At 45.4% G+C, this 27,699-nt stretch overlaps 1 protein-coding gene across 1 annotated transcript in view; it reads left to right on the forward strand.

Moving 5' to 3' along the window:
- The window catches only part of LOC310784495 (bile salt-activated lipase-like), a gene marked incomplete at its 5' end in the record, with an annotated part of 93,195 nt that overhangs the window by 25,876 nt on the left and 39,620 nt on the right, over positions 1-27,699 (forward strand). Inside the window, 4 exons of the mRNA XM_083645481.1 lie at positions 16,644-16,774; positions 17,429-17,536; positions 19,593-19,704; positions 26,111-26,297. Of these exons, the coding sequence (XP_083501607.1) occupies positions 16,644-16,774; positions 17,429-17,536; positions 19,593-19,704; positions 26,111-26,297 (538 nt within the window). The remainder of the gene's footprint in view (positions 1-16,643; positions 16,775-17,428; positions 17,537-19,592; positions 19,705-26,110; positions 26,298-27,699) is intronic.

Here is a 27,699-nt window from a genome sequence, read left to right on the forward strand (position 1 = left end):
AGACTAGGGCATTCTCTAATAAAGGAGGGTATATTATTCCAGAAGGTGCTTCCCATGAAGGATAAGGTCTTCTGACTAAAGGAAGTTTTTCTAAATGGGACCTCACAGACCTTATTCGTGATGGCCCGGGTGACACGAGTCGAATTGGCAGTCGAACGATATTTAATGAAGTCTGCAAGAGGAGGCGGCGCCAGTCCATGTAGAACTTTGTATATTAGACAGGCAGAGGTGAAATTTATAAAGTTCTCAAAACTTAGCATGTCATATTTACGTATGACATGACAGTGGTGATGAGAGAGGGTTTTTTTATCTAGTATTTTCAGGGCTTTTCTATAAAGCAGTTCGGCTGGTTTGAGAGTGGTTACTCCTGTCAAAGACCAGCTAGTTATACAATAGTTCAGATGTGAAAGGATCATCGAGTGTAAAAATAAAAACACAGCATCTGTGGACAGACAACTCCTTATTTGTCTGAAATTACACAGGTGGAATTTAATTTTTTTGGAAATCATTTTAATATGGTTGCTGAACGTTAGGTTGGAGTCTAACATCACGCCTAAGTATTTAAATTCATTAACCACGGATAATTCCTCTGACCCCAAGAAGACATTGGCGCGCGGAGGTGCAATGTTTCTTTTAGAAAAGAACATACAAACAGTTTTTTTTGCATTCAGCACGAGACAAGATTTAGTTAGCCACGCCTGGATATGAGAGAGAGCTAAAGATAAGACACGCGCCGCCTCCCCTGGGTTTTTAGCCCTTGTGAAGATGACTGTGTTATCAGCATAGAGCTGGACATCTACATTAAAACAGTAATCAGGAAGATCATTAATGTACAAAGAAAAAAAGATTGGCCCCTAAATTGACCCCCTACTGGACAGCTCAGGTAAGGGGAGCTGACCGCCAACCACAGTGCACTGCTCCCGGTGAGACAGATATGATTCAACCCATTTAATGGCCTCAGCCATTGTGTTAGCTCAGCTGGTCTCTCCGTCTCATTCCCTCTGACTTCACACACTCACCATGAAGTTCTACATGTCAATTATCAGCAAACACCAAAAACCACCTGCTGAAAAACAAACAAAATATGAACGGCTATAGTGTGGCGTTTTGCTATGAAAGCATATCATTTGGTACATTTATAGCCAAAGGCATTCCAAAAAGAACTTGATATGGAGGAACCATGAATTTAGACCCAAAAGAAGAAGAAGAAGAAAAAAGAGGCTGTCAGTCTGTGGCCGCAAAAATAAATATGTTTTTCCCCTTCTAAATTCATGGTGCCACCCATATCCAATTCTTTTGGAATGCCTTTGGCTACATATTATATGATTTTATCACACAATGAACAATTGTTAAGCTGCCCTATTATGCCCCCCTTTTTATTACTTCCTTGTTTTTGTATGTATGGAACTCTCTGCATCTATGTCTCCTGTGATTCTATGTGATTCTATGTGAGCACTTCTGCACCAAGACAATTTCCAATCAACCATGTGTTGAAATGGCAGATAAAGTTCTATTCTATTCTATTCTATTCTATTCTATTCTATTCTATTCTATTCTATTCTATTCTATTCTATCCCCCCTCCCCCCATGCCAAATTAAACCCAGGTGAAATGTGTTAGTCCACACATAGTAACACATGGAGGTTGCCAGCCACGGTTAGAATTTGACCTTAGCTTTTGTGGGGGCCTTATTTTGCAGGTGTTAACGGCTGCAGGGGGGGGTGTGGGGGACGGCGACTGAAGAAGGTCACCAGCGAAATTTGTTGCAGTTTGAAGCCAGATTTAGAGGAATATCTCATTTTAAAATTAACATTAGGATTAGACTATTGCGATGTCATTATTCTATCTTAACCATCAATAGGCCATTTGCTCCTTCTCTTAAGCCCCAAACGCACAGGGAGCATCAGATCCCAGCGTTTGGAAGCCCACCCATTGTTTTAAACGCGCGTCAAACTGCCTTGCCGCCCGTACTCCGAACCTGTTTCGATTTCCGAGCATCAAATGAGGTTCCAGCAGCGACCAAAGCCTCTCTCTGCCCACTTCCATCCCCATCTCTGTCTCGATAAGTAGTGCTCCTCAAACAAATATCACGGCAGTTTAAATACAGCAGGCATTAATACGCTACACTAGCAAGACTACAATGTGAGAATCATGTTCTAAACACATCGGCTAGCAAAACATTATCCCTGGATGTCATGATGAATAGGATGATCCAACAGCCTCTATTCCAAGCTCGCCCAGAATGAATGACGTGCCGAACAAAAGCCTATATTTCCTGCTGCAAAGTCGATCTCTGAGAAGAATACTAGAGGAATAAATGCATTCGAAACATATTGATCCAGAGGAGAGAATTGTAGCCTATTCTGTAGCCTACCTTTCCTCTGCAGTAGCCAGGCAGCAGCACTGTGCCCCAAACCGCGCCGGAGCTTCTCCCCATGTTTAGAAAGTGATTAAGCAGTTTATTGAGTCATGTCTAGCAGGGTAACTGCGGCGGATAGTCGGACCTGATTCTGCGGTTATAATCCGCAGTTCATGTTTAGAAGAGGCTTATGACAGGGGCTCAAAACTACGACTACAACTTTTTTTTAATCGGTCAATTGTGCCTGATTACATATCAATTAGCGGCCTTTTCCCCCAAATAGTGATGGTTCTGTCATTCTGTGGTGTATACATTTCAGATCTGATGCTTGCAGTGCGCTATAGGGGCAGAAATTGACGAGCGTCATTATATTTGGTTACTATTTGGCAAAACTAAATAAAGAATGTATCCATTTGCTCCCCTTTCAAAACATTGCTGCCAGACAGACCCACATGCACGTGCATGCAGTGCAGGGCAGTCTGGTCAACTGCCGGGTTAAAGAAAATGTGAAAAACATTCCTAGTATGACCGCTGCTGTTCACACCCTCCCTGGGCTGTCCAATCCATCTGTGGCTTCCCCAATATTTTATTTTTCAATGCTTTTCGGAAACAACGTGTTGTCATTACCAACCATGTGAGGTGCTTATGTGCTTGTCAAGGTAGGCCAAAAATGGGTCCCAGATAGCCGAAAATCTCTTAAGTTAGTCCTGAGTTAGTCCTCAGGAACCCGAGTCTCTCCATCTGTACAACTTAGGTCATGTCCAACAACCACAGCTGAAAGGAGGGTGGAGAGAGAGACTTCCATTCCTCCAGTATGAGTTTCTTGGCGACAATCGTCCCCTGTGTCAGAGCCTGCTGCACAGCCTGTGTCAGAGCCTGCTGCACTGTGTCAGAGCCTGCTGCACAGCCTGTGTCAGAGCCTGCTGCACAGTGTCAGAGCCTGCTGCACAGTGTCAGAGCCTGCTGCACTGTGTCAGAGGCTGCTGCACAGTGTCAGAGCCTGCTGCACAGTGTCAGAGCCTGCTGCACAGTGTCAGAGCCTGCTGCACAGTGTCAGAGCCTGCTGCACAGCCTGTGTCAGAGCCTGCTGCACAGTGTCAGAGCCTGCTGCACAGTGTCAGAGCCTGCTGCACAGTGTCAGAGCCTGCTGCACAGTATCAGAGCCTGCTGCACAGCCTGTGTCAGAGCCTGCTGCACAGCCTGTGTCAGAGCCTGCTGCACAGTGTCAGAGCCTGCTGCACAGCCGTGGGAAGGAGCAGAGAGGATTCCAAGCAGCGAGTCCCGCCTCCAGCTGAAGGGTTATTTTATCGGCCTCCAGACAGTGAAGGGCAAAACCAAAATGCATGGGATAGTGTGCCCTCCGACACCCGACACCTATCACACATGGTGAGACAGAAGGATCTTGTGTAACCTATGCTTGGAGTAATGAAGACGGTGAACAACTTTAACTTGGATCAGCTGGTGTCTGCTATTAACTGAGCAGAGTTGAACCATAGACAGACTCCTGTCCCATATCATTTCAGATAGGTCAACACTGAGTTGCTCCTGCCACGTCTCTAATCCTCCCAGTGGGGGCCCTGATGCAGCCATCAAACAGACACACAAACCTAGAGATAAGATGCTTAGAGTGAGGAGGGCTTAACAAAACATCAAAAAAGCATGTTCATCTGGGAGAACTTCAAGGTCATGAATCTTGGATCGACCATAATGTCTAATTTGTATGTATCTGTAAAGATGTGTTTGGGACAAGTCAAATGTCCTAAATAACTAATAATAACTAAATTAAACATTGGAAAAGCACAAAGGAGGCCTCTTTCCTACCATAGTAAGCCCTCATTCACATCATACGCCGATCCCGCGCTGAAGCCACACTGAAGCTATGCAGCACTACAGCAGTTTCATTTCGGCGTCCTTGTTAACAGGTGAGACCCTTGATCTGTTACTGTCAAGTCAATCTGGAGTTTTCTGGAAGTATATTAAGACTCTGAGCAAAAGAATAAAAGCTTTCAAAATATAAATAAAAATGTGGATAAATAAGTCACGCAACAGGCAGGAGTTCACCGACAGCAAACTGGATGGAACGTCTGCCCTGCTGCACGGACCATTTAAAAATGAAACACGAGTGTCACAGTAAAAGCAGTCCGGAAAAGATGAGCACCAGCTAGCCAGCATCACGTTAGCAGAGCAAACAAAGCTGTGCAAACACCGCGCTGTGCAAACAGACTGTGCAGAGACGTCTACAAAACCCGAGTGACAGCCGGTAAGAGGAGGAACATGAATGGTTAAGACGAGACTTTTCCGTGTGATCGCTGCTGCTATTAATAGCCACTCTGACCAACTTACGTGGCTCATCAACGTTAACTGTCTCCAGGTGCAAGCTGGGCTATTTATTGACAATATTGCTTGTGGGTTGTAACTTTGTGCACACTTGATGGACGTTTGTCTGGGTAAAAGCACAGATAATTGGTGATAAATAAAGGTGCTGGTTATTTGTTTAAAAGTACTTTAGGCACTAACTTGGTGTAAAAAATGGATGATAAAAAGTATAAAAATAGTGAAATAATTGCAGATGGTTTTAATTAGTCATGGTTAAAATGGGTGGGTGTTTAAAAATGACTGATGAATGAATAATTTAATAGTGTGTTAAATAAATATGGTTTTAAATAGTGTTAAAATCCAATTAAAATACATTACCACCTGATGCTAAGCTAAAGGATAAAAACTGAGCATTGAGAAACTGAGATTACCTATTTGTTTAATGTGGGAAAACAGTGCTGATGCATAATGTCTTTGAAGTATTTACAGATGCATATATATTTGTCTGTTGCTGTGATATTTATATTGCAATAGCATATTTTATATGTTTCTTTTCTGTTTCTATTCAAAGGTTTTTTACCTAATTGATGATCAAGCTAACTAACGACACTAACTGATTGGTAATCAAACTGAACTGAAATGTCTACATCTAATGGCTAAAGGAAATGACAAACGGAAGAAAAAGGAACTGTCAAACTAAACCTCCAAAGTTGCCAAAATAAAAGGTGGAAAAGAAAAAACTGTTTGGTCATTGAGTGGAATCCAGCAAAGTATTCGGAGTAGATGCATCTATCTCATTCAAGTGGGGAAACTGCACACAGTCTAAAGACACAACTTGACAGTAAAAAACCGATTGACAGTTAAAACCAACTGACAGCGAAAGACCAGGAGAAAAAGCTGGGAGCTGTGAGTAGGATAAATAAGCTGGAAATCAAACATGGCTACTGAAAAGTCAATTGAGCAACTCAAGGTGGAGAGAACGACAGCAAAAAGATCATTCTCTCGTCTGGTCAACAGTGTTACCAGGACCTATAAAGACATGTCTGAAGAGGAGCTCAAGGACAGTTTCAATAAACTCACAGTAGAAGCCGAGAAAGTAATGGAAGCCAATGACGATGTTGAGGCTGGCTTCATTTCAGAATTGGAGGCAAGGCAGGAAGCACATGAAGTGGTCGTGGTAAATGAGCAGCAGAAAGCTGACCTAACAAAGACTGCAGATGAATGTGAGATGAAACAGAAAGAAGCCAAAAGCCTAATCCAGAGGGCTCTCTGGGCTAATTTTGGGGAGATTGAATTGTCTACAGCGCTGCAAGCAGCAGAGACTGAGTGTGAAAGCGTCTCCGCTGTGCAACCCAATGCCAACTATGAGGCATATGACTTCATGCTCAACCACCTGCAAGGACTGGTGAAGACTGCAAAGGAGCTGTATGGTCAGTGGAAACGATGGGTCCCACCAGAGACTCAGGAGGACTTTCAAAAGCATCTAAGGGGGCTCGAACTCCACATCCCAAAGTTGGTGTCCAGAAAAGCAGACTTCATACAGACGAGGATAAAGGAGGACATTAAAGGACTAGTACCCCAGTCTATTGCCTCCAATTATCATGTGCCAACCATCAGATTGAAACCAACGGCCCTTCCCAAGTTTACTGGAAACAGACGTGATTTCCATAGATGGAGAAAGGACTGGGAAGCGCTCCAGAAACAGGGTGAGCCGACTGGTTCAAGAGAGGTGAGGAAGATTCAACTGGTGGACAGTCTTGACGATAAAATAACAAGAGACCTTCGCCTCACCACTTATAACACTGCAGAGGACATCTTCCGTGTCCTGGAGAACCGCTATGGCAATCAAATGGCCATCGCCATTGAAATAGTGGAGGAGTTACAGAAAATGCCCGCTGTCAAAAGTTATCAGCCACGGAAAATAGTGGAATTAATTCAAACTGTGGAGAAAGCGCTTCAGGACTTGAGTGACCTTGGGGACACAGGCGCTATAAAAAATCCATTGGTAACAAAATCAATAGAAAGTAAACTCCCAGAATCTCTCAAAAAGGAATGGCTTGTTTATGTCGCTGACAGGAGGAATGCAGTGGCACCAGACAACCGGTTTGACAGTCTCATGGATTTCCTCAAAGAGCAAGAGAAGATATATGAACAGCTCGAGCAACTGAGGGATGAAGAGCCAAGTAGAAAAGAAACCAGGTTTGAGCCAAGACATGCCAGAACCAAGTCTACCAAGTCAGGCGATGACTATGGAGTGTGTGTGGTCTGTGGTGACGGAAAGCACAGGAGCAAGCTCTACTTTTGCAAGCAGTTTCGAGCGCTAAAGGTAGCGGAGAAAAAGGCTGCAGTAAGGAAGTTGGGTGCATGCAGGAGGTGTCTCGAGCTTCATGATGACAGCTCATACTGCAAACCCGGCTATCTGTGTAAAGGCCAAGACTGTAAGGATGAGCACGCGCCTGAGCATCATTTCTATCTATGCCCCAAGGCCGAGATCAAGAAAAGCAGCGCAGTTCAGAGAAGGAGCAGATTTGGTCCGGAAGAAGATAAAGGCAAGAGGAAATATACAGAGAATCAAGAGGAGTTTTTCAACAAACTGTCACCAGAGTTGGCAAAGCAATGTCGAGATGTATTTTCAAACACAGCATCAAGAGCCTTCAGCACTGTAAAAGAGCAGCCAAGCCTTCTAGTGGAAAGTGGATTGCAGGAACTGCCAGTGATCATGATGCTCCTTGAAGTCACAGCAAATGCTGGACAAAAAATCGGGACATTAATTGATTTTGCCTCAGACACTAATTATATAACCCACAAGGCTGCAAGCAGACTGAACCTCAGAAGTGAAGAAATCACACTCGTCGTCCATGGAGTTGGAGGGATGAAGGCTCATGTGGAGACAAAGCGGTACCTTCTAAAAATCAGGGTCAAAACTCCCATTGGCACCCTGAAATCACACCAACTAGTTTGCTATGGACTGGAAAACATTGCAGATATCTACAAGCATGTGACATCAAAGCAGCTGCAGAAATTCTTTCCTGACGTACTACTTGAGGAACTTGTGAGACCTAGAGAAATAAGTCTGCTCATAAGCCACAGAGAAGGTCAGCTAGCGCCTCAGAGAATCAGAGTCGTTGGAGATCTCGTGCTATGGGATGGACCACTGGGGAAGACTGTTGGAGGAACGCACCCCGAGCTCTTTGAGGAGCTTACTGTAGTTGCCCACATGTCCAAGACTCATTTTGCAAGGTCGATGAGAGCGGCCGCTGTAAAGTACGAGGAGCTCACTGAGAGCATCCCAGAGCAACATTCACTAAACAAACAGGATGGTGTCAAGTTCCAGGAGTCAAATACTGCAACCACCAACAGAGACTTCCTAGAGTGGTGGAGATGGGATAGTATTGGCGCTGCATGCGAGCCGAAATGTGGGGGCTGCCGCTGTGGAAACTGTCAGCCGGGCGGCAAAGAAATGACTCTTGCTGAAGAGAGGGAGCTCGAGGTAGTAAAAGAGGGGCTCACCTACATCATAGAGGACAGCCACAGCAAGGAACCTCATTGGCATGCCAAATATCCCTGGTTGGAGGATCCAGCTTCCTTGCCGAACAATAAGAGAACAGTCGAGGCTACATTTCTCAGAACGGAAAAGCAGCTAGCCAAACAACCCGAATGGAAAGTTGCCTATGCTGCTCAAGTGCACGACATGGTCGATCGAGGGGCTGCAACTAAACTGACCGAGGAAACGATCTTCAACTGGACCGGGCCAGTTTGGTACGTCAGTCACCTTATTGCTCCTAACCCACATTCTGTCACAACTCCAGTGAGACTCGTCTGGAACAGTAGCCAAAAGTTCAGAGGTGTAAGCTTGAATGATCTCCAAATGAAAGGCCCAGATGTCCTTAACCAGATTCGTGCTGTTCTTCTCAGATTCAGGAGTGGAATATATGCAGCACTGGGCGACATCAAGAAGATGTACAATTCAGTTTGGTTGGAAGACAGAGAAGTGCACCTGCATCGGTTCCTCTGGCGAGACTCTGAGGATGAAGAGCTGGGGGAATATGCAATCACAAGAGTAAATATTGGAGACAAACCAGCAGGGTGCATTGCACAACTGGCAATGCGTGAAACTGCCAACCTCCCTCCTTTCACCCACCTCAAGGAGGAGCGCCGGGTACTCCAACATGACAGCTATGTTGATGACATTCTCACCTCTCACAACAACATTGACCAACTGAGAACCATCACAGCAAACGTGGAGAAGATCCTGAAGGCTGGAGGTTTCAAGCTCAAGCCTTGGGTCTTTTCTGGGCAAAGTGGGAGGAAGGAGTGTGATGGCAAGATGGAGGAGACCAAGGGAAAGACCATGGTCTTGCCAAACCAGATGCATGCTGATGATAACAAGGCACTGGGCCTGGGCTACATAGTGGAAGAAGGCAAGCTCCATGTCATGATTGCGATCAATTTCTCGAAGAGAAAGAAAAAGATGCGTCTTGGCCAAGATCTTCTACAAGAGCAAGTCAGAGCCCAGACGCCAAATCCTCTAACACGAAGAGAGCTGCTCAGCCAAGTGTCAGGGCTGTATGACCCAGTTGGACTGGTAACCCCCGCTAAACAGAAAGGAGCTATCCTGGTGCGGAGGGCATTCCAAGAGGCAAAGGGCGGAAGTTGTCCAGTCAGAGACACATGGGACATAGCACTCTCGGATGGCCTTAGGGAGGATGCTATAAAGCTCTTCGAGGAGTATGTCCAACTTGGCAAGGTCAACTTCACCCGAGCACTAACTCCCCCATCCTTCGCTGGCGAACCCTGGGCAACCACGTTCTCTGATGGAAGCGAGCATGCTTATGGAGCAGTGATGTATCTGAGGTGGAGCTCGAGCCAAGGCTCAGTCGTCAGGCTGGTGGAGTCGAAAGCCAAACTAACTCCCTTGGACCACAAAGGCGATGCTGTCAAAGCAGAGATGTGCGGGGCAGTGTTTGCCGCACGTTTGAAGAAATACTTTGAGCTGCACAGTCGGGTCCAAGTGGAGAGGTGGTATCATTTCGTTGATAGCCAAACAGTCCTTGGTGCAATACAACGAGAGAGCTATGGCTATCAAACATTCTTCGCGAATAGGATCGGAGAGATTCAAAACAGCACAAGGATCCAGGACTGGTTGTGGATTCCTGGTCCGCAAAACATCGCAGATGTAATCACCAGAGGTGCTAGCCCTCACAACCTGGATGAGGAGTCAGACTGGCAGAATGGGCCGAAGTTTCTGAGTTTGCCAGTGGATGAGTGGCCAATCAAATCTGCCAAAGAACTAGCAGCCACTGCCAGAGAAAGCATCAACAAGCTGCAAAAGAAGGCATTTGTTGCTGCATTAACAAGTGCTAAGGCAGAGAAACAAGAACCAAAACAAAACCTGAACCAGGTCCAAACAGAACAAAGGAGACCGACTGCAGGATCAGCCATTCAACATCTTGTGGATGTCAAGCGGTTCAGTGTTCTAGCCCGACTGGTCAAGACAGTTGCGTGGATCTGGAGAGCAGCAAAAAGGTTCAGAGATCAAAATCAAGCCATGAACAGCCCAAAGTGGGAGGCAGTCTCTTTGGCAGGAGTCATCTCTGTGAGAGAACGAGAAGATGCCTTAAGAGACATTTTTCTTGCAGCACAAGAAAGCGCAACCTTCCCAAGCACCACTACAGACAGGCTGGTAGTCTACAAAGACCAAGACTCTGGACTGTTGCTTTGCGGTGGCAGAGTGCAAATCTTCAACGAAGATCAAGTCGGTGTTCCCATCTTGCCCTACGATGCCTGGGTGTCCATGCTCTTGGCTCGAGAGGCCCACAATGTGAGTCATGACGGAGTGGCTGGAACCTTGCTCAAGATGAGGAAGAAGGCGTGGGTCATAAGGGGGCGTAGAATTGCGCAAAAGGTTGTCGATGGATGCATGATCTGCAGGAAGGTAAAAGCAAGGAAATGTAAACAAGTAATGGGTGACTTGCCGCCAGAAAGAACTGAACCTGCTGCACCTTTCGAGTTCACAACAGTAGACCTCTTTGGTCCATACCAAGTAAAAGATGACATCAAGAAAAGAGTGACACTAAAAGTTTGGGGTGTTGTGTTTTGCTGCATGGCCAGCAGAGCCATCCACACAGAATTAGTGAACACCCTATCAACCGAAGGTTTCCTGATGGCGTATCAGCGGTTCACATCAATCAGAGGGCACCCAAGGAAAATCTGGTCAGATCCAGGGACCAATTTCATTGGAGCGAAACCAGTCTTGGGAGAGCTGTACAGATTCTTGGAAGGCCTCAACAAAGCAGCCTTGGAGGAGACGGCTGCCAAAGATGGGACGGAGTGGATGTGGAAAATCCATCCGGCTGATTCTCCGCACAGGAATGGTGCAGCAGAAGCCGCTGTACGCATCATAAAGAGGGCACTTCAGAGCCTTGGAAAGGAGTCCGGACTCAGTTACAGTGAATTCCAGACAACTCTGTACATAGCGGCCAATCTAGCGAACGAGCGACCGATTGACGCCAGGATACAGAGCCGGGAGGACTGTATACAATATGTCACACCCAATACTCTTCTACTCGGTCGAGCATCTCAAGGTGGGGATTTCAAAACATTCGACTTTGCCAGCTACCCCTACAAGCGACTCCGGGCAATGCAGTCAGAGGTGACCAAGTTCTGGAGGTGCTGGAGCCAACTCGCAGGTCCCAACTTGTTTACACGGAGCAAGTGGCACACTGCACAGAGAAACGTCACTGTTGGGGACATTGTCTGGTTATGCGACCAAAATGCGCTCAGGGGACAGTTCAAGCTTGGAAGAGTTGTCGGCACCAATCCAGACAGCAAAGGCGTCGTGAGGGATGTAAACGTCAGGACGTTCCCAAGCTACTGTGTTCCTATGGCAAAAGCTCTGAAAGTGAAACCAAACCATGCAAACTTTGATGGAGGAGAAGACAGGATCCAAGCCACTATCCTTCACAGAGATGTCAGGCGGCTGGTTGTCTTGTTACCTGCTGAAGAACAGATAAAGAGCAAAGTCAGTGATAACTCGGAGCTGTAAGGACACTAAACTAGGATGAAGTTTGCCTTTGAAGTGCGATCTCCCCAGTGTTTCCATGGAAAGATCGAGTGGGAGGTGTCAAGTCAATCTGGAGTTTTCTGGAAGTATATTAAGACTCTGAGCAAAAGAATAAAAGCTTTCAAAATATAAATAAAAATGTGGATAAATAAGTCACGCAACAGGCAGGAGTTCACCGACAGCAAACTGGATGGAACGTCTGCCCTGCTGCACGGACCATTTAAAAATGAAACACGAGTGTCACAGTAAAAGCAGTCCGGAAAAGATGAGCACCAGCTAGCCAGCATCACGTTAGCAGAGCAAACAAAGCTGTGCAAACACCGCGCTGTGCAAACAGACTGTGCAGAGACGTCTACAAAACCCGAGTGACAGCCGGTAAGAGGAGGAACATGAATGGTTAAGACGAGACTTTTCCGTGTGATCGCTGCTGCTATTAATAGCCACTCTGACCAACTTACGTGGCTCATCAACGTTAACTGTCTCCAGGTGCAAGCTGGGCTATTTATTGACAATATTGCTTGTGGGTTGTAACTTTGTGCACACTTGATGGACGTTTGTCTGGGTAAAAGCACAGATAATTGGTGATAAATAAAGGTGCTGGTTATTTGTTTAAAAGTACTTTAGGCACTAACTTGGTGTAAAAAATGGATGATAAAAAGTATAAAAATAGTGAAATAATTGCAGATGGTTTTAATTAGTCATGGTTAAAATGGGTGGGTGTTTAAAAATGACTGATGAATGAATAATTTAATAGTGTGTTAAATAAATATGGTTTTAAATAGTGTTAAAATCCAATTAAAATACATTACCACCTGATGCTAAGCTAAAGGATAAAAACTGAGCATTGAGAAACTGAGATTACCTATTTGTTTAATGTGGGAAAACAGTGCTGATGCATAATGTCTTTGAAGTATTTACAGATGCATATATATTTGTCTGTTGCTGTGATATTTATATTGCAATAGCATATTTTATATGTTTCTTTTCTGTTTCTATTCAAAGGTTTTTTACCTAATTGATGATCAAGCTAATACTAACGACACTAACTGATTGGTAATCAAACTGAACTGAAATGTCTACATCTAATGGCTAAAGGAAATGACAAACGGAAGAAAAAGGAACTGTCAAACTAAACCTCCAAAGTTGCCAAAATAAAAGGTGGAAAAGAAAAAACTGTTTGGTCATTGAGTGGAATCCAGCAAAGTATTCGGAGTAGATGCATCTATCTCATTCAAGTGGGGAAACTGCACACAGTCTAAAGACACAACTTGACAGTTACTGCAGTTAAACAATGTTCCATAAGCATAACGGTTAGTAACGTTAGGCATATTTACGACTGTTACATCCACACAAGACGGTAATGTTATTAGCAGAGCTTCTGCGTGGTAAGTCTAAATTAGTTAGCTACGTTAGCAAGCAAGCTAACGTTGCCTAAATAGGCAGACTTTGATATGTTACTGCAGTCAAACAATGTTCCATAAGCATAACGGTAGTAACATTAGGCATATTTGCGACTGTTAGATTATCCACACAAGGCACCAACGTTATTAGCGGAGCTTCTGGGTGGTAAATCCATTAGCTATAGCCGCGTTAGCAAGCAAGCTAACGTTATCTGGCCACTAGGTAAAAAAAAATTCTTGTTCTGTGTGGACTTTTTACTGGACTCTGTGTTGTTGTTTGCTGATGTTCATTGACTGCATATCTAGCTAAAGTAACGTTAGCCTGTGTTAGCCTTCTTCTTTGTTGGTGTATTTACTGGCTGAAGCGCTGAGAGGCAGGCTCGTGAATGCACAGAATGTCACATCTGCCAGATTTTCTGGGAAATCTCGATCCGTGAAGAGCAGAAGGCTGCAGGCATAGTATTGGAATGGCTGAACGCAGAGAGGCGCGACTGAGCTCATTTTTTTAAGTTACATTACAGAGTATTCACTCATTGGTAATAAAAAAACACTTTGTGAACATTTATTTCTTCCCAAAACTTAGAATGGGCCTTTGAATTCTTACCAGGTTTATTCACAAACAGTGGAGGGTCTTTGAAAGTCTGAGATAGTTCAATATCAGATTGCAAAATGTGCCAATGTTTCATGAAAATAGATTTTATATAGTGGGTAGAAAAGACCGTAGTGCATGTAACAGAGCTCTTTTCTTTTGTCTGACTAGTTTTAAAGACCTTGGCAACCAAAATCCACAAAAACCTAACTACCGTAGGTAATTTAGGGTCTTATGTGTACAATTGTAAGCCTCAAAAAGTAGGAGACATTAGTTTCAACCCAAATCCTAAATATCGCCATTTCCCTGTTATCACTGTTTGCTGAGACAGGGTTTGAAATGGGTGGTGCTTATGGCTCCAAACGGACTACCATCTCACGTCACTTGGCGAATCCAATCATAAAGTAGCTTGCAGTTATCCGTTCTTATAAAACCTTTGTGCCACCGCAGGCCGCTCAGTCTGCCTCTTTATCGAATGGGTTTATAGGTCTCAGAGGAAAACCGATTCAGAGCGAGCCCTCTCCACTTTCAAACACACGCACACACATAATTCAAATTTGGCTGGTGGCTTATTAACATAGGTTCCTGTGGTGTGATGAACTCAACATTTATTTTTGGTTTCCAGGGACTTTAAGGAGGTCAGACCGGGGTTTGTTAAGTGCTGTGATGTGCATGGGGACACGGTGGCACAGTGGTAACGCTGTTGCCTCACAGCAAGAAGGTCCTGGGGTGTGTCCCCATCCCCGTGTCCTCAATGCCTAGGGCCCAGGTGGGGTCGTCAAAAAGGGCCTTTCTGTGTGGAGTTTGCATGTTCTCCCCGTGCTCCCGTAGGGTTTCCTCCAGATAGGAACCCCCGCTAAAAAGCAAAAAAATAAATAAAAAGAAATGCTGTGATATATGCATTTTCAACACAGTCAGTAGGATAGCCCCGTGTCAAAAATTTCGATTTCATGTCTATAGCCTTCTCTATACACGAATCCGGCGAAGTCCCGGATGTAAACAAGCCGCCATTGCTGCGGTGGCTTACTGCGGTGCGGCTCCTGGGGGAAATACGCGCGCAATTTTTATTCAACGTTACTTTTGACAACGATGTCTAGGAAATCGGGAAGAAGCTGTGCAGTTCTCAGCTGCTCCAACAGTAGTGGCAAACCAGCTTTGGAAGATAATTGAATGTGAAATACACAAGGCTTTACTACATGAAGAGTGCCCCTGTCTGAAACCATACATAAACATACAAATATAGATTCCCTGGGCGTGCAGAGGACCGAGCTGTTCGTCAGAGGTGGATCAAGAATATTAACAGAAAGGACGGTAGGTTTTGGTTAACAGTCGTAAATCGCTAACGTTATTTCACCTCATAATGAGTAGCATGCAGCTGCCTAGCCTAAGCTAACAGTGATTATGACATGGGTTATGTCAACATTATGATGGTTGTTGATGGACTGTGAATATCGGACAGGTCCTTTTAGAATGATGTGTTCATCATCTGGTAGAGTGTGCAATATTTGGCCAATCCATCCCGAGCTCAGGTCATTTTGACCCTCTATGAGAGACCTGTAGTTGGCATTCTGTTGCTCATCACAAGCCAGGCGATTAATAAAATACTCTTGAATACCTATAAAAAACAAATTAGTATTTTTTTTATTTTTACTAATGTAATTGGTGTGCAATGATTACATGCAACTTGATTGTTTATGCTAGCTAGCTAGTTACAGTAAACGTTAACATTAGCATGTTTACACAATAATGTCACTTGAAATGCGGCTCGTTAAGTGGTCTTTTTTCCGCTGTTTACAATTTGAATAATTACTATCCCCATGACCCCATCCATAATAAGATGGTACCTTCATCAGTAACTGGGGGCCACTGTCTCATGTCATCAATCCAACTCATGACACTGTCATTCATTTGGCATAGCGTTACTGCAGTCTGCAACAGCCAGCAGCACAGTCTACCTGCCACTGCAGTAATGGCGGCGCCACTAGATGGCGGACTACACAAATTGGCCGGCGGATTCGTGTATATAATCCTGTGTGGAATGACAGAGCCTTCTCAGTCTGTAAAACTGACCTATTTTGAGTGAAGTGGCATGTGCGCTTATTGCCAATAACAGGGTATTTCAATGTGTTTCCTTTCGATACAGTGTTGTGGAGAACCATCACCCACATGTCCAAGAACTTTTACACACTGAAATCACATGTAAAGTGCAAATTCATCTTAAAACTGTTTAATAAGTCTGCTGTCTCCTTCACTGTCTCCTCCACTGTCTCATCCAAATTGCTTTGTTTCCATTGGTTGACTCATTATTATTTTTGTATTTACAGAGTATCGACGGGGTTCTGAAAAGTATTAAAAGTTGGGGGCGTCCCGGTGGCTCACCTGGTAGAACGCATACCACAAAGGCTTAGTCCTTCGCGGGGCAGACCCGGGTTCGAATCTGACCCGTGGTCCTTTAATAGATCCATTTAGGGAAAATAAGACCCTTCCAAAGTATTAATTGCCATTTGAGAGGTATTACACTTTGTAGCTATTGTGCTGATGAGTGTATGATATCCTCACATAAAGTATCTATCGCAGACCCCTGAATTGAATCGAAATCGTATCGTGGCAGACTTTGTGATATCAGCAAATATCATATTGTTGTCCAAAGAATCTACAGTATATAATATTGCATCATGATGCAACTTGTGATTTACATCTCTATCGCTGATGTGACGAAAGTGGTGTTGAGGTCTTGAAAATGTCTTAAAAAAGGCCTTAAAAGATATTGAATTTAGGTATTTGAATTTTAGAATTCCTGCATATACGCTAAAAAGTCTTACTGAAGTGAAGTCAGTGTGCGGGAGTCTAATGTGTCTGGATGTTTTTGTTATGTTATTGTTGTTATTGACGTTAGTGTGTTTACTGTATTTCTCAGGCAACTTTGGTCTGTGGGACCAGCAGTTCGCCTTGAAATGGGTCCACAAGAACATCCGGGCGTTTGGAGGAAACCCCGACAACATTACGCTGTTTGGCCAATCAGCCGGAGGCGCCAGTGTCAGTTTCCAGGTCTGTGTGTGTTTGTGTGTGTGTGTGTGTGTGTGTGTGTGTGTGCGCGCACACGAGCTATGACTGATTCATTATACTTGTGCAACACTCTGCTACACTGTCAATATCTGAAATCCATGTGCAATACCAATACTCCAGTAATAATTCCAACACTGCTGCTCATGCACCTTGGACACATTTTTGTTAAACAACAAACTTAGGTTGTCAAGACTGTTTATATGTATTCTGCTTATATAAATATATGTGAATCTTTGTATATTCCTTATATCTTATTTGTTTATATTCTATATTTGTCTTGAATATTTATTCTAATCTAATCACATGCTCATGAGCACCAATCACACAAGACAATTTCCTTTTATGTGAAAACATACCTTGGCGAATAAAATAATTCTGATTCTGATTCTGTTAAGCGATGCATTGTTGGCTATGCTGACCTATGTCTGTTTGACCATGTCTGAACTTATTTATAGTCAGATTGTTGTATCCTTTTCTTTTACATTTTTATATGTGTAAATAAAGAAACAAAATGACTGGAAAAACAGGGGTTTAGAGCTTCTCTGTGTTCGGTCTCATGATGCTTGTCTGTCTGTTTCTTTCTCTGCCTGTCTATCTGTCTGTCTCTCCATCCATATACCTGTTTTCCCCCTCCAGATGCTGTCTCCCCACAGTAAAGGGTTATTCCGCAGAGCGATCTCTCAGTCCGGTGTGGCTCTAAGCCCCTGGGCTCTGCAGAGGAACCCCATGAACATCACCAAGAAGGTCCAGGACTCATTGTCTCCTCCACTGTCTCCTTCACTCCTCCACTGTCACCTCCACTGTCTGAACACTTTAACCATCTGTCTGATTGGCCGCAGAGTGTCCATTATTTTCTGATAATGTACACCTGTTAAGTAGTTCCAGTCAGACTGTCTGTTCACCTTTTCCAAATGAATGCGTTGGCTTATCAGCCTATCAGTCTCAAATGAGCAATTTACAACACTGTCTGTAGTCAGTTAGCTGCAGTTACCCATGAACACCACAGGATGGTGATGTAGCCTAACACACAAACTGCAAGACGCCATCTGAACTTCCTGATTGCCTACCTTCACATAAGCGACCATCTCTCATGACCATATTCAACTCGCTACTTCAGGCTGACAGAGCCTCATCGTCTCATCGTTCGGGATTTCTTTTTTGTGGGGGGCAATAACATTTCTGGTTAGCTAGCTTGTCTTGCTAACCATACTCTAAATGACAGTTACTGTTTGTCAACCACACGCAATGTTATTGACTTATAACGACGCATAATGTTAGCTTTAGCTTTTCTGAGCCAAAGGGTTCTATCTCTAAGCTGAGCAGAACAGCATTCCCTGCGAGAATTGGATCCCCACCATATTTTGGGCTGTTTTGACTTAAAAACAGTGGGATGCAAACTCGGCAGGTACAAACCGCCGAGATTTGCATCCCCCTGGAGAGACCCCCCTGGCCTGGACTCGCAGGTCACCTCTACCCGGTTTTTAAGCACCAAAATCGGCCTCCATGAGCCAGGACAGACCCCCCTGGCCCCTCACACTCCACCTCACTTCTACCCCGATTGAAGTCAAAACAGCCCAAAATATCGTAAAATAACGTTCATATCTATTCACCTTATTCACCACGCCCACTTTTTCTCTCTTCCGCGTTCGATGCAATGTATTTGTTCTTCCGGTTCAGCGCTAGTTGGCGGCCATTTTCAAAATAAAACGTCGGTATGAATGAAGTTTGGCAACATTCAGAATTAAGCTACACTGTGGCCAACTTCAGTTACATGTTCATAATGTTACTGCTGCGAGGAGCCGATGGCTGTACCCGGTCGGCATTTAACGTTAGTTACAAAAGCACGTCGACAGTGTTTGTTTTCTCACTGCCAGTAGCCTACAGTGGGGTTTGACAGATAGCACACTCAGCGCTCCCGGTCCTCGCTGCTCGTTAAAGATTTCCAAATAGGCTTATTCTGATAAACTGGTCACATATATGTTACGTTCTCACCCGACAAATATTAAAACTTTAAAACAGTTTGGGGTTTTTTAACTTGAAAACAGCTTTTTGGCAAGTCCTAAATGACTGCGGTAGGCGTACTCTACTTCCGTGTTTAAAACCGGAATGACGATTACGAAATGACGTCATGCAGAAGCGTCCTTGTATGGGCAAAGAATAAGGTGAATAGACCAGATCATTTGATGAACACCCACAAATATGATATCATTTTTAAACAGTATGCTGCAGTAGAATTCATTACAACGTGCTCATGCGAGGTGGGGATGCAATTCTCACCGGTGGGGGGGGGGGTGATGGCAGAATTCAGCATAACACCGGCTCAAATCAAAGGTTTGTCCTGCTTACTGGAACAGTGTACACCGGTTCCATTGCATGAGATGGGATGATGATTGTTGCAGGTAGTAGTTGGTTATGACTTTGGATTGAAAAATTCAAAATGCATGAAAATATAAATGAATGGTCTTAATTTTGTTTCTTAGGCAAGTGACCATGGTATAAGCGGTTTAATGCACTTCGGGGTGTACATGATCACAAATTGATTGTGATCAAATTGAATTGGGCAACCATCGCATCATCCATTAATTCCTGATAATGGACACCTCGTCTGGCATTAACCCTTACTTATGAGATAGATTTGCTGTGTAAATTACAGTAAGATCCACATAACGGAGCCATTGTCAGGAAAATTGGAAAACAGAAAACAGAAATATCCTGTAACAAATCAATCTGTACTGGTTTTACTTGTCTTGTGACTCTGAAGACTCTTCCTGTGTTGAAAGTCTCCCGTTTCCCCGCGCAGATTGCCCGGAAGGTCGGCTGCAATACCACCAACGAGGACGAGATGCTGACGTGTCTGAATATGAGTGACCCAGTCGCCGTCACCATGGCTGGGATCACCCTGCAAGGCCAAGGTCAGAACGGCCCGACCGACCCTGAAGGCCTCATCTGCTTCCATAGGCCGTTAGTTTGTTATAGAGAGCCGCAGGAATGAGTCCAGAAAACATAGATGCTAACACTTCCAGGTTCTTCACTGTTTCTGCCTATGGGTTTTGAATGGGTTTTTGGCGCGATGCTTGAAATGAGGTCTGTGGTTAACGCAAGCTTATTCAAACGCGAACCTGTGTTCAGCAGGATAATCTTCACACATGAGGACCACTTTTATGAGGCGTTCCGACTACAAAAATACGTCATCCCTGCGGTACTCTATTTAGTTAGTTTGTTAGTCACACTGTAACATTGACTTTGTGCCACTAGGGGGCGGCACTGACAATGAATGGGGACTCGGTGGAAAAGCAATCCTGTAATAAGAATGCAAAGTGTCTGTGAGCACCCCTGTGGGTGATCTAACGGAGCCACATTTTAATGAGGTAATTAGGGCTGACTAAATGGGCAAAAATGGCTAATTAGTCGCCAAAATGAGTGAACACAGGTTCAGCACCATGGAGAGCTCCATTCGTTATCTACTGATGGAAGACACCTGAGTGGAGGAGCACAGAGTTGGATTCAGCCAGGGAAGCGGACTATCTGGGGAGAGAGAGGAGAGGCTGCATGGCAACTCTGAGAGCGAGACCTGACTAAATGTCCAGTCACACAGAAGGGGTATTCAGCTGGCACAGTTAAACTGACGTTGACATACAGTACAGTACTAAACCACAGAGTATGTCACTCACTACATACAGACACATACATACAGTACAGTACTAAACCACAGAGTATGTCACTACATACAGACACATACATACATACATACATACATACAGTACAGTACTAAACCACAGAGTATGTCACTACATACAGACACATACATACAGTACAGTACTAAACACAGAGTATGTCACTACATACTGTAACGATCCCACAAAACAGTCGAAGAGTCAGGTTCTTGTCACGGCACTTTATTGTGGAACGCTATTCCGGGGACTACTGTCAGCCGTAGTCCACGCCACCAACACCCCACAAACACACTCCCAAACCCTGCTAGCTTCCTCTAGCTTCGCAGCTCCCAACACACACAGCCGTCTCCCTCAGGCTTCCACATCAACAACCTCGAGCTCTGTCGCTCTCCCGTTCACATCCCCCCTTCCCCCAGCCAATCACAGGTGAACCCCTATCTTCCCCCACACCCACTGGCTGGTATGCTGCCTTTACGTAACCCCGTAAATCCCCACAGACATGTCAACCCCAGACTAACGTGACAACCAGACAAACCCATGTTTACTTACAAAACCCACATCGCTACACAGCCCCCCCTTTTAAACAAACACTTGTCCGAAGTGGCACAGTAAACATGCAACACACATATACCTGTACCTGTCCCTGTACAATAACACCCCAACATTTACATCTCAACCCGACACATTTACATGTTTTCTTTTCTTTTTTTTCTTTTTACATTCATTTCAACCACCACCATCAAAGCTTCTGTCCCACCCGAAGCCCACTAGTCCCTCTCACCCCCCAATGGGGTCAGTCCTCCGCAGGGTGACTCTCCTCAGCCCCCCCCCTTGTGCTCTACAGTCATCACACGCACTGCAGTAGCTCCGCACATCCTCCTTGTGTTTTCCCCAATAGAACAGTTCACGAACACGGCGGAGTGTCTCCTCAGCCCCGAAATGACGGGCTCTGGGGCCCCCGTGCGCCCACCGTAACACTAATCCCCGCAGGTAGCTGGGTACCACCGTCTGGAACCCACTTTTCCCGTGCCCTGTCCTCTCCAACAGCCCATCTTCAGCCACACGCAGGTCCGAAAACATGTTCCACAGTCCCCTCGTGAGACCGGAAAACAGGTGAATCTCCTCCACAGGGGGCCGGTGTCCGATCGCCACCGACGAGAGTATCGCACTGATGTCCGCGTCCCCCACCTGCCTGCGTCTCCACTCACCCACGTCGACATCCATGATGGTCATGCCGTCGTCTGTTAGGTCCACATCTACACAGTACTCCTCTTCCTCCGCCTCTTGCACTCGCTCGTCCTCCCGTCCCCCCCCTCCCAGGGGGCGGCGTGTTCAGGGCAGCAGGGAGAACACAACCGGCCTCGATCTCCACCTCGGCTTCCTGCACTGCAACCGTGGGGGGTGTAGAGCAGCTAGGCTGGGCCGGCTCCTCTGGCGTTAGCAACACCCGCTCATCTGGTCCCACGAGCGTCACTCTCCCGACTCTAACAACGTTGCAGATGAGGTCTCTCTCCTCCCTCTTGCTGCTCACATTCTCCCCAGCCTGTGTCCCTCCATTCCCCAAAGTCTCCGTGCACTCTCTGGCTAAGTGCTCAGGCGAACGGCAAGTCCAACAGAGTCTCACCTGCCAGCCGCCCGCACGTCTCTCCTCTCACGCTGTCCTCTGTTCCTCGACAGCCTCCCGACACTCCCTGGCCAAGTGCCCAAACGCTCCGCACATCCAGCAGACACCCGGCCGTCCCCAGTACCGTTGCTCCGCGTACCTGGTCTGTCCCCCGGGACCGCTGCGACACCACCTCGCTAGGTGACCAGGTTCCCCACAAGTCCAACACAGTCTCTTTTGCGGCTCCTCCGTCTGCCGTTCTCCGCGCTGCGTGACCTCGCGCAGCAGCTTCATAAGCTCCTCTGCCCAGGCAGGCGTCGCTTCCAACAGCCGTCTGATCTCCTGCATCAGGCGGGCCTCCATGCCGGCAAGCACCGCGCTGAACTCCTGCTTCAGGCGGGTCTCCATGCCGGCCAGTACCGAGCTGAACTCCAGAGTCGGTAGCTCCTTTTCCCCCCCGTCCACTGACGAGGGTCCACCATCGCGCACCATTCCACATGGTGTTTGTAACAGTTAGCAGACACAGCTAACCTCATAGCAGTTAGCTGACACAGCTAACCTCTTAGCAGCTAGCAGACACAGCTAGCCTCGTAGCAGTTAGCAGACACAGCTAACCGCCCACGCCAGGTCGATCCTCCAAGGCGTTAATTTTCACTCTGTAACTTCCTCTTCCTCGACCTTCCTCCGCGCCCCATTCCCACACGCCGACTGTAGCACTCCAGCCGACCTACTTGAGGGAAATCCAGCCCAATTAGCTTGCAGCTGGCTGGAACCTCCGCTGGCTACTAGATTGTTCACAGGGCCAAGTCACACAAAAATACACCAGCAGTCCTTCTTACCAAGAGCTTACAGGCTGTGCTCACATTGTCCATCCTTTCAGTTATCTCCTCCCTGTACTGTAGACATGTTATTGTTATACTGTATATATTCTTGTCTGTTTTCTAACTTGTAAAAAAAACATCTCATTTCATCTTGTGATGCAACAATGTTTTTTTCTTTAATAAACTTGAAACTTGAAACTTGAGTATGTCACTACATACAGGCACATCCTGTACATACAGTAGAGTACTAAACACAGAGTATGTCACTACATACAGACACATACATACAGTACTAAACACAGAGTATGTCACTACATACAGACACATACATACATACATACATACAGTACTAAACACAGAGTATGTCACTACATACAGACACATACATACAGTACAGTACACCTCATGTTACCTCATATTTCCATCTCCGCAATATCGCTAAAGTCAGACACTGCCTCTCCCCCCCTGCTGCTCAATCCCTCATCCATGCCTTCATCTACTCCCGCCTCGACTACTGCAACTCCCTCCTCACTGGCATCACCTCCCGTTCCCTCCATAGACTCCAGATGGTCCAAAACTCAGCTGCCCGCCTGCTCACTCACACCCGGTCCCGCGATCACCCCTGTCCTCCACTCTCTCCACTGGCTCCCAGTCAAGCAACGTATCGACTTCAAACTACTACTCCTCACCTTCAAAGCCCTCCACAGCCTAGCCCCCCCCTACCTGACTGGCCTCCTCATCCCCCATCGCCCCTCACGTACACTCCGATCCTCTTCTACTGCCACCCTCATCATCCCCCCATCCAGACTCAAAACCTTTGGTGACCGTGCTTTCTCCCGTGCCGCACCCCGACTTTGGAACTCCCTCCCCCAGACCGTCCGAGACTCTCCCTCACTCCCCACTTTCAAAACCCGACTTAAAACCTATCTGTTCTCCCAAGCTTACAACCTCCCCTACCCCTACCCCTGACCACCTCCTCCAAACCATCACCCTCCGCCCCCCTGCCCCTCACTCCTGTTCTCTTCCTCTCCTCTGCACTGTAATTTGTACCTGTCCCCTGTATCTGTTGCCTGTGTCTGCTGCCTGTTGCTTGTCTTTTGTTTTACTGTTAACACGTTCACTGCCATTGACGTATTAATACGTCAAAAATAATCCAACGGTTGACTGCCAATGACGTATTAATACGTCAAAAAAATGATTATTTTTTTTTTGACCATGGGATGTGCATCTAACCCTTTTACATCTCTTATATAATTATTGGAGCCACCGAACGTTTACAACCCATTCCACCGAGCCACTAAGTGGCGACAGTGCCCTCCTGACTAGAGGAAGGCAAGCAAAAAGCAGCCATTCTCATGAAAATGGATGGGGGAAAACGCTTTCGTTTTCGCGCTGATTGCTGGCGATGCGGGATTGCAAATTTGCATAATAGATTACAGGTGGAACACACTTTGAAACACGCAGCATAAATATGACCAGAATCGCAAAAGCTTCTCTCAACCAAAACTCCAAGAAGCGAGCGAGTCCATCCAGACTTCCTCAAACAGCGGCCGCGCAGACAGGCACAGGACAGCAGCAAAGCAGTGAGACTGGTGACAAGCTTGTGACGGCCGCTGCAGCCAAGAAGAACGCCCACGGAGGGAGGAGTTGGAAGCAACTCTCCCTCTCGCTCTCTCCCTCCCTCTCTCTCTCTCTCTCTCTCTCTCTCCCTCTCCCCCTCTCACTAGGATTAAACCTAGTGCGTCTCCGGGAGAGAGAGAGAGAGGGAGGGAGAGCGAGAGGGAGGGAGAGAGAGAGAGAGAGAGAGAGAGAGAGGGAGGGAGAGCGAGAGGGAGGGAGAGAGAGAGAGAGAGAGAGCGAGAGGGGGAGGGAGAGAGAGAGAGAGAGAGCCAAAAATGAATGGTTAAAGTGACTGTTGTATCGAATTTCACAAAAAGACGTTTATCTCTGAATAATTTTTCTGACGCTGAAACCATGCTGTATTCAACTGCTAATGCTTACATAACTACTAACTCTACAAACTAACTCTTTTAGACAGAGAAAGCACACATTCTATTAGTTCTTTTGAGATATTGTGTGTTCACAAAATCTTAGCAGAAAAGAATCCTCGGGTCTTGAAAGATGAGCCAGAATCCTCAAAAAACCCCTCTGGCAGAAGCTAACTACAGTAAAAAAAAAAACGTCTGGCAGTGAATGTGTTAAGCGTCTTTGAGTCTTGAAAAGCACTATATAAAATAAATGCATTATTATTATTATTATTATTATTATAGTACAGTACTAAACAGAGTATGTCACTACATACAGACACATACAGTACAGTACAGTACTAAACACAGAGTATGTCACTCACTACATATAGACACATACATACAGTACAGTACTAAACCACAGAGTATGTCACTCACTACATACAGACACATACATACAGTACAGTACTAAACACAGAGTATGTCACTCACTACATACAGACACATACAGTACAGTACAGTACTAAACCACAGAGTATGTCACTCACTACATACAGACACATACATACAGTACAGTACTAAACACAGAGTATGTCACTCACTACATACAGACACATACAGTACAGTACAGTACTAAACCACAGAGTATGTCACTCACTACATACAGACACATACATACAGTACAGTACTAAACACAGAGTATGTCACTCACTACATATAGACACATACATACAGTACAGTACTAAACACAGAGTATGTCACGACATACAGACACATACATACAGTACAGTACTAAACACAGAGTATGTCACTCACTACATATAGACACATACATACAGTACAGTACTAAACCACAGAGTATGTCACTCACTACATATAGACACATACATACAGTACAGTACTAAACACAGAGTATGTCACTCACTACATACAGACACATACATACAGTACAGTACTAAACCAGAGTATGTCACTCACTACATACAGACACATACATACAGTACAGTACTAAACCAGAGAGTATGTCACTCACTACATACAGACACATACATACAGTACAGTACTAAACACAGAGTATGTCACTCACTACATACAGACACATACATACAGTACAGTACTAAACCAGAGTATGTCACGACATACAGACACATACATAGAGTAGTACTCTACTTTGCAGAGAAGTCAAATGCAAATATTTTATTCTGCCGACTGGGTTGCCAACCATGTAGTGACAGCACCCCCCACCCCCGCAGGTCCAGTTCTGGACCTTCTGGAACTTGCTCCGGTGATAGATGGTGACTTCGTCCCAGACGAGCCTAGCAGGCTGTTCCACAACGCGGCCGGGGTCGACTACCTGGCCGGGGTCAACAGCGCGGACGGACACCTGTTTGCTGGCATTGACGTCCCCTCCATCAACTGGAAGATAGCCAAAACCACTGTGTGAGTGCCCCCACACTGTCTGCTGTAGGGACTTTTATTTTGAAATAGAAAACAGCCAGGCCCATCTACGGAGCCAGAGAATGGCCATCAGGAGAAAATTATGTATGTACTGTAATGTGCACGATATGCAATTCCAGCTCTTGTTTTATGCTTCCGTGCGCACGAGATACAATTCGTCCCCTTGATTATATATATACATACATATATATATATATATATATATATATATATATAATATATATATACATATATAATCATCCATGCACTAGAAGCCACTGAGACTAACAATTTAGTGAACACTAGTTAGTGAGCGGCTAACTATGTTAATGCAGGAAAGGTAAAGGCATAATGACAGATGAAAAAAGACAAGACCATTGGGCATATCAACATTTTCCTCCTCTTTTTTACAATATATGAACTTTCTATCACAAGACTGTTAAGACCCGGTGTGATAGGTGGCTCTTTAGCAGAGAACCAGGCAAGGCAGTTGGCAGATGTAACAAAGAGTTTTAATTAAAGGTTCGGTGTGGCTGGTGGTAGAGACTGGCAGGCCTGGTCAGAGCAGGAGTCCATAGGCTGCGGCATGCAGGTAGACAGGCAGGCAGGAGATCCTGGGCATGGAGATGGGGAGATGGTTAGGAAAAGCACTGAACAAATGAGCAAGACTGAATGCGAACTAGCTGGTAACACGACTGACGTAGCATAGTCTATAATCCGGCGAAGACTGGATGTCTGGCTGGAGTATATATAGCCAGGCTGTAGGCTGATTGTCATAGCCGGCAGCTGTGCAGGCAAGGCCTCCACTCCAGCACACCAGGGTCCAATCTCCTGCAATCAGGATGCCACACACACACGTGACAACTTGACGCTTTCAAACATTTCAACTTAGCAACATGTTGTTAATACCACATGAGGTATAAGTTAATATATAAGCCTATTCAGTGTAAACAGAGAATGGATGTTAACATACTAAATCCTTACTAGGCCTATCTACAATCACTAAAAGGTGCCTTTTAACTCATTCTCCGCCAGGGTTTTGAGAATAAGTCACTAGCCACCGCCAGGGTTTTTGATCATTTTCATTAATTTTCCAAGACCCACAGAATATTTTCTTCTATGACTACGTAAAGACTGAATATCCCAAAAGAAAGCAGAGAGCCTCGACTTTCATATGAAAAAAAGTTTGATTCTACCATCATCCGTTCTTTAGTTATCGACACCTGAATGTAGGTTGTTTTCACCAAAAAGAGAAGGCTCTGACCAGAAAGCGGAGGAAATGGCATTTTCTTTTTTTAAATGAAGTTATCTTCACGGATCCTGACCTGAATAAATGCCTTTGATGGCAGATACTGGCGGTGTTACACTCAACTATGAACCCCATAATGATTTTGTTAACCCCTTC

Source organism: Poromitra crassiceps (genome assembly GCF_964638095.1).
Source record: "Poromitra crassiceps genome assembly, chromosome: 10".
Lineage (NCBI taxonomy): Eukaryota > Metazoa > Chordata > Actinopteri > Beryciformes > Melamphaidae > Poromitra > Poromitra crassiceps.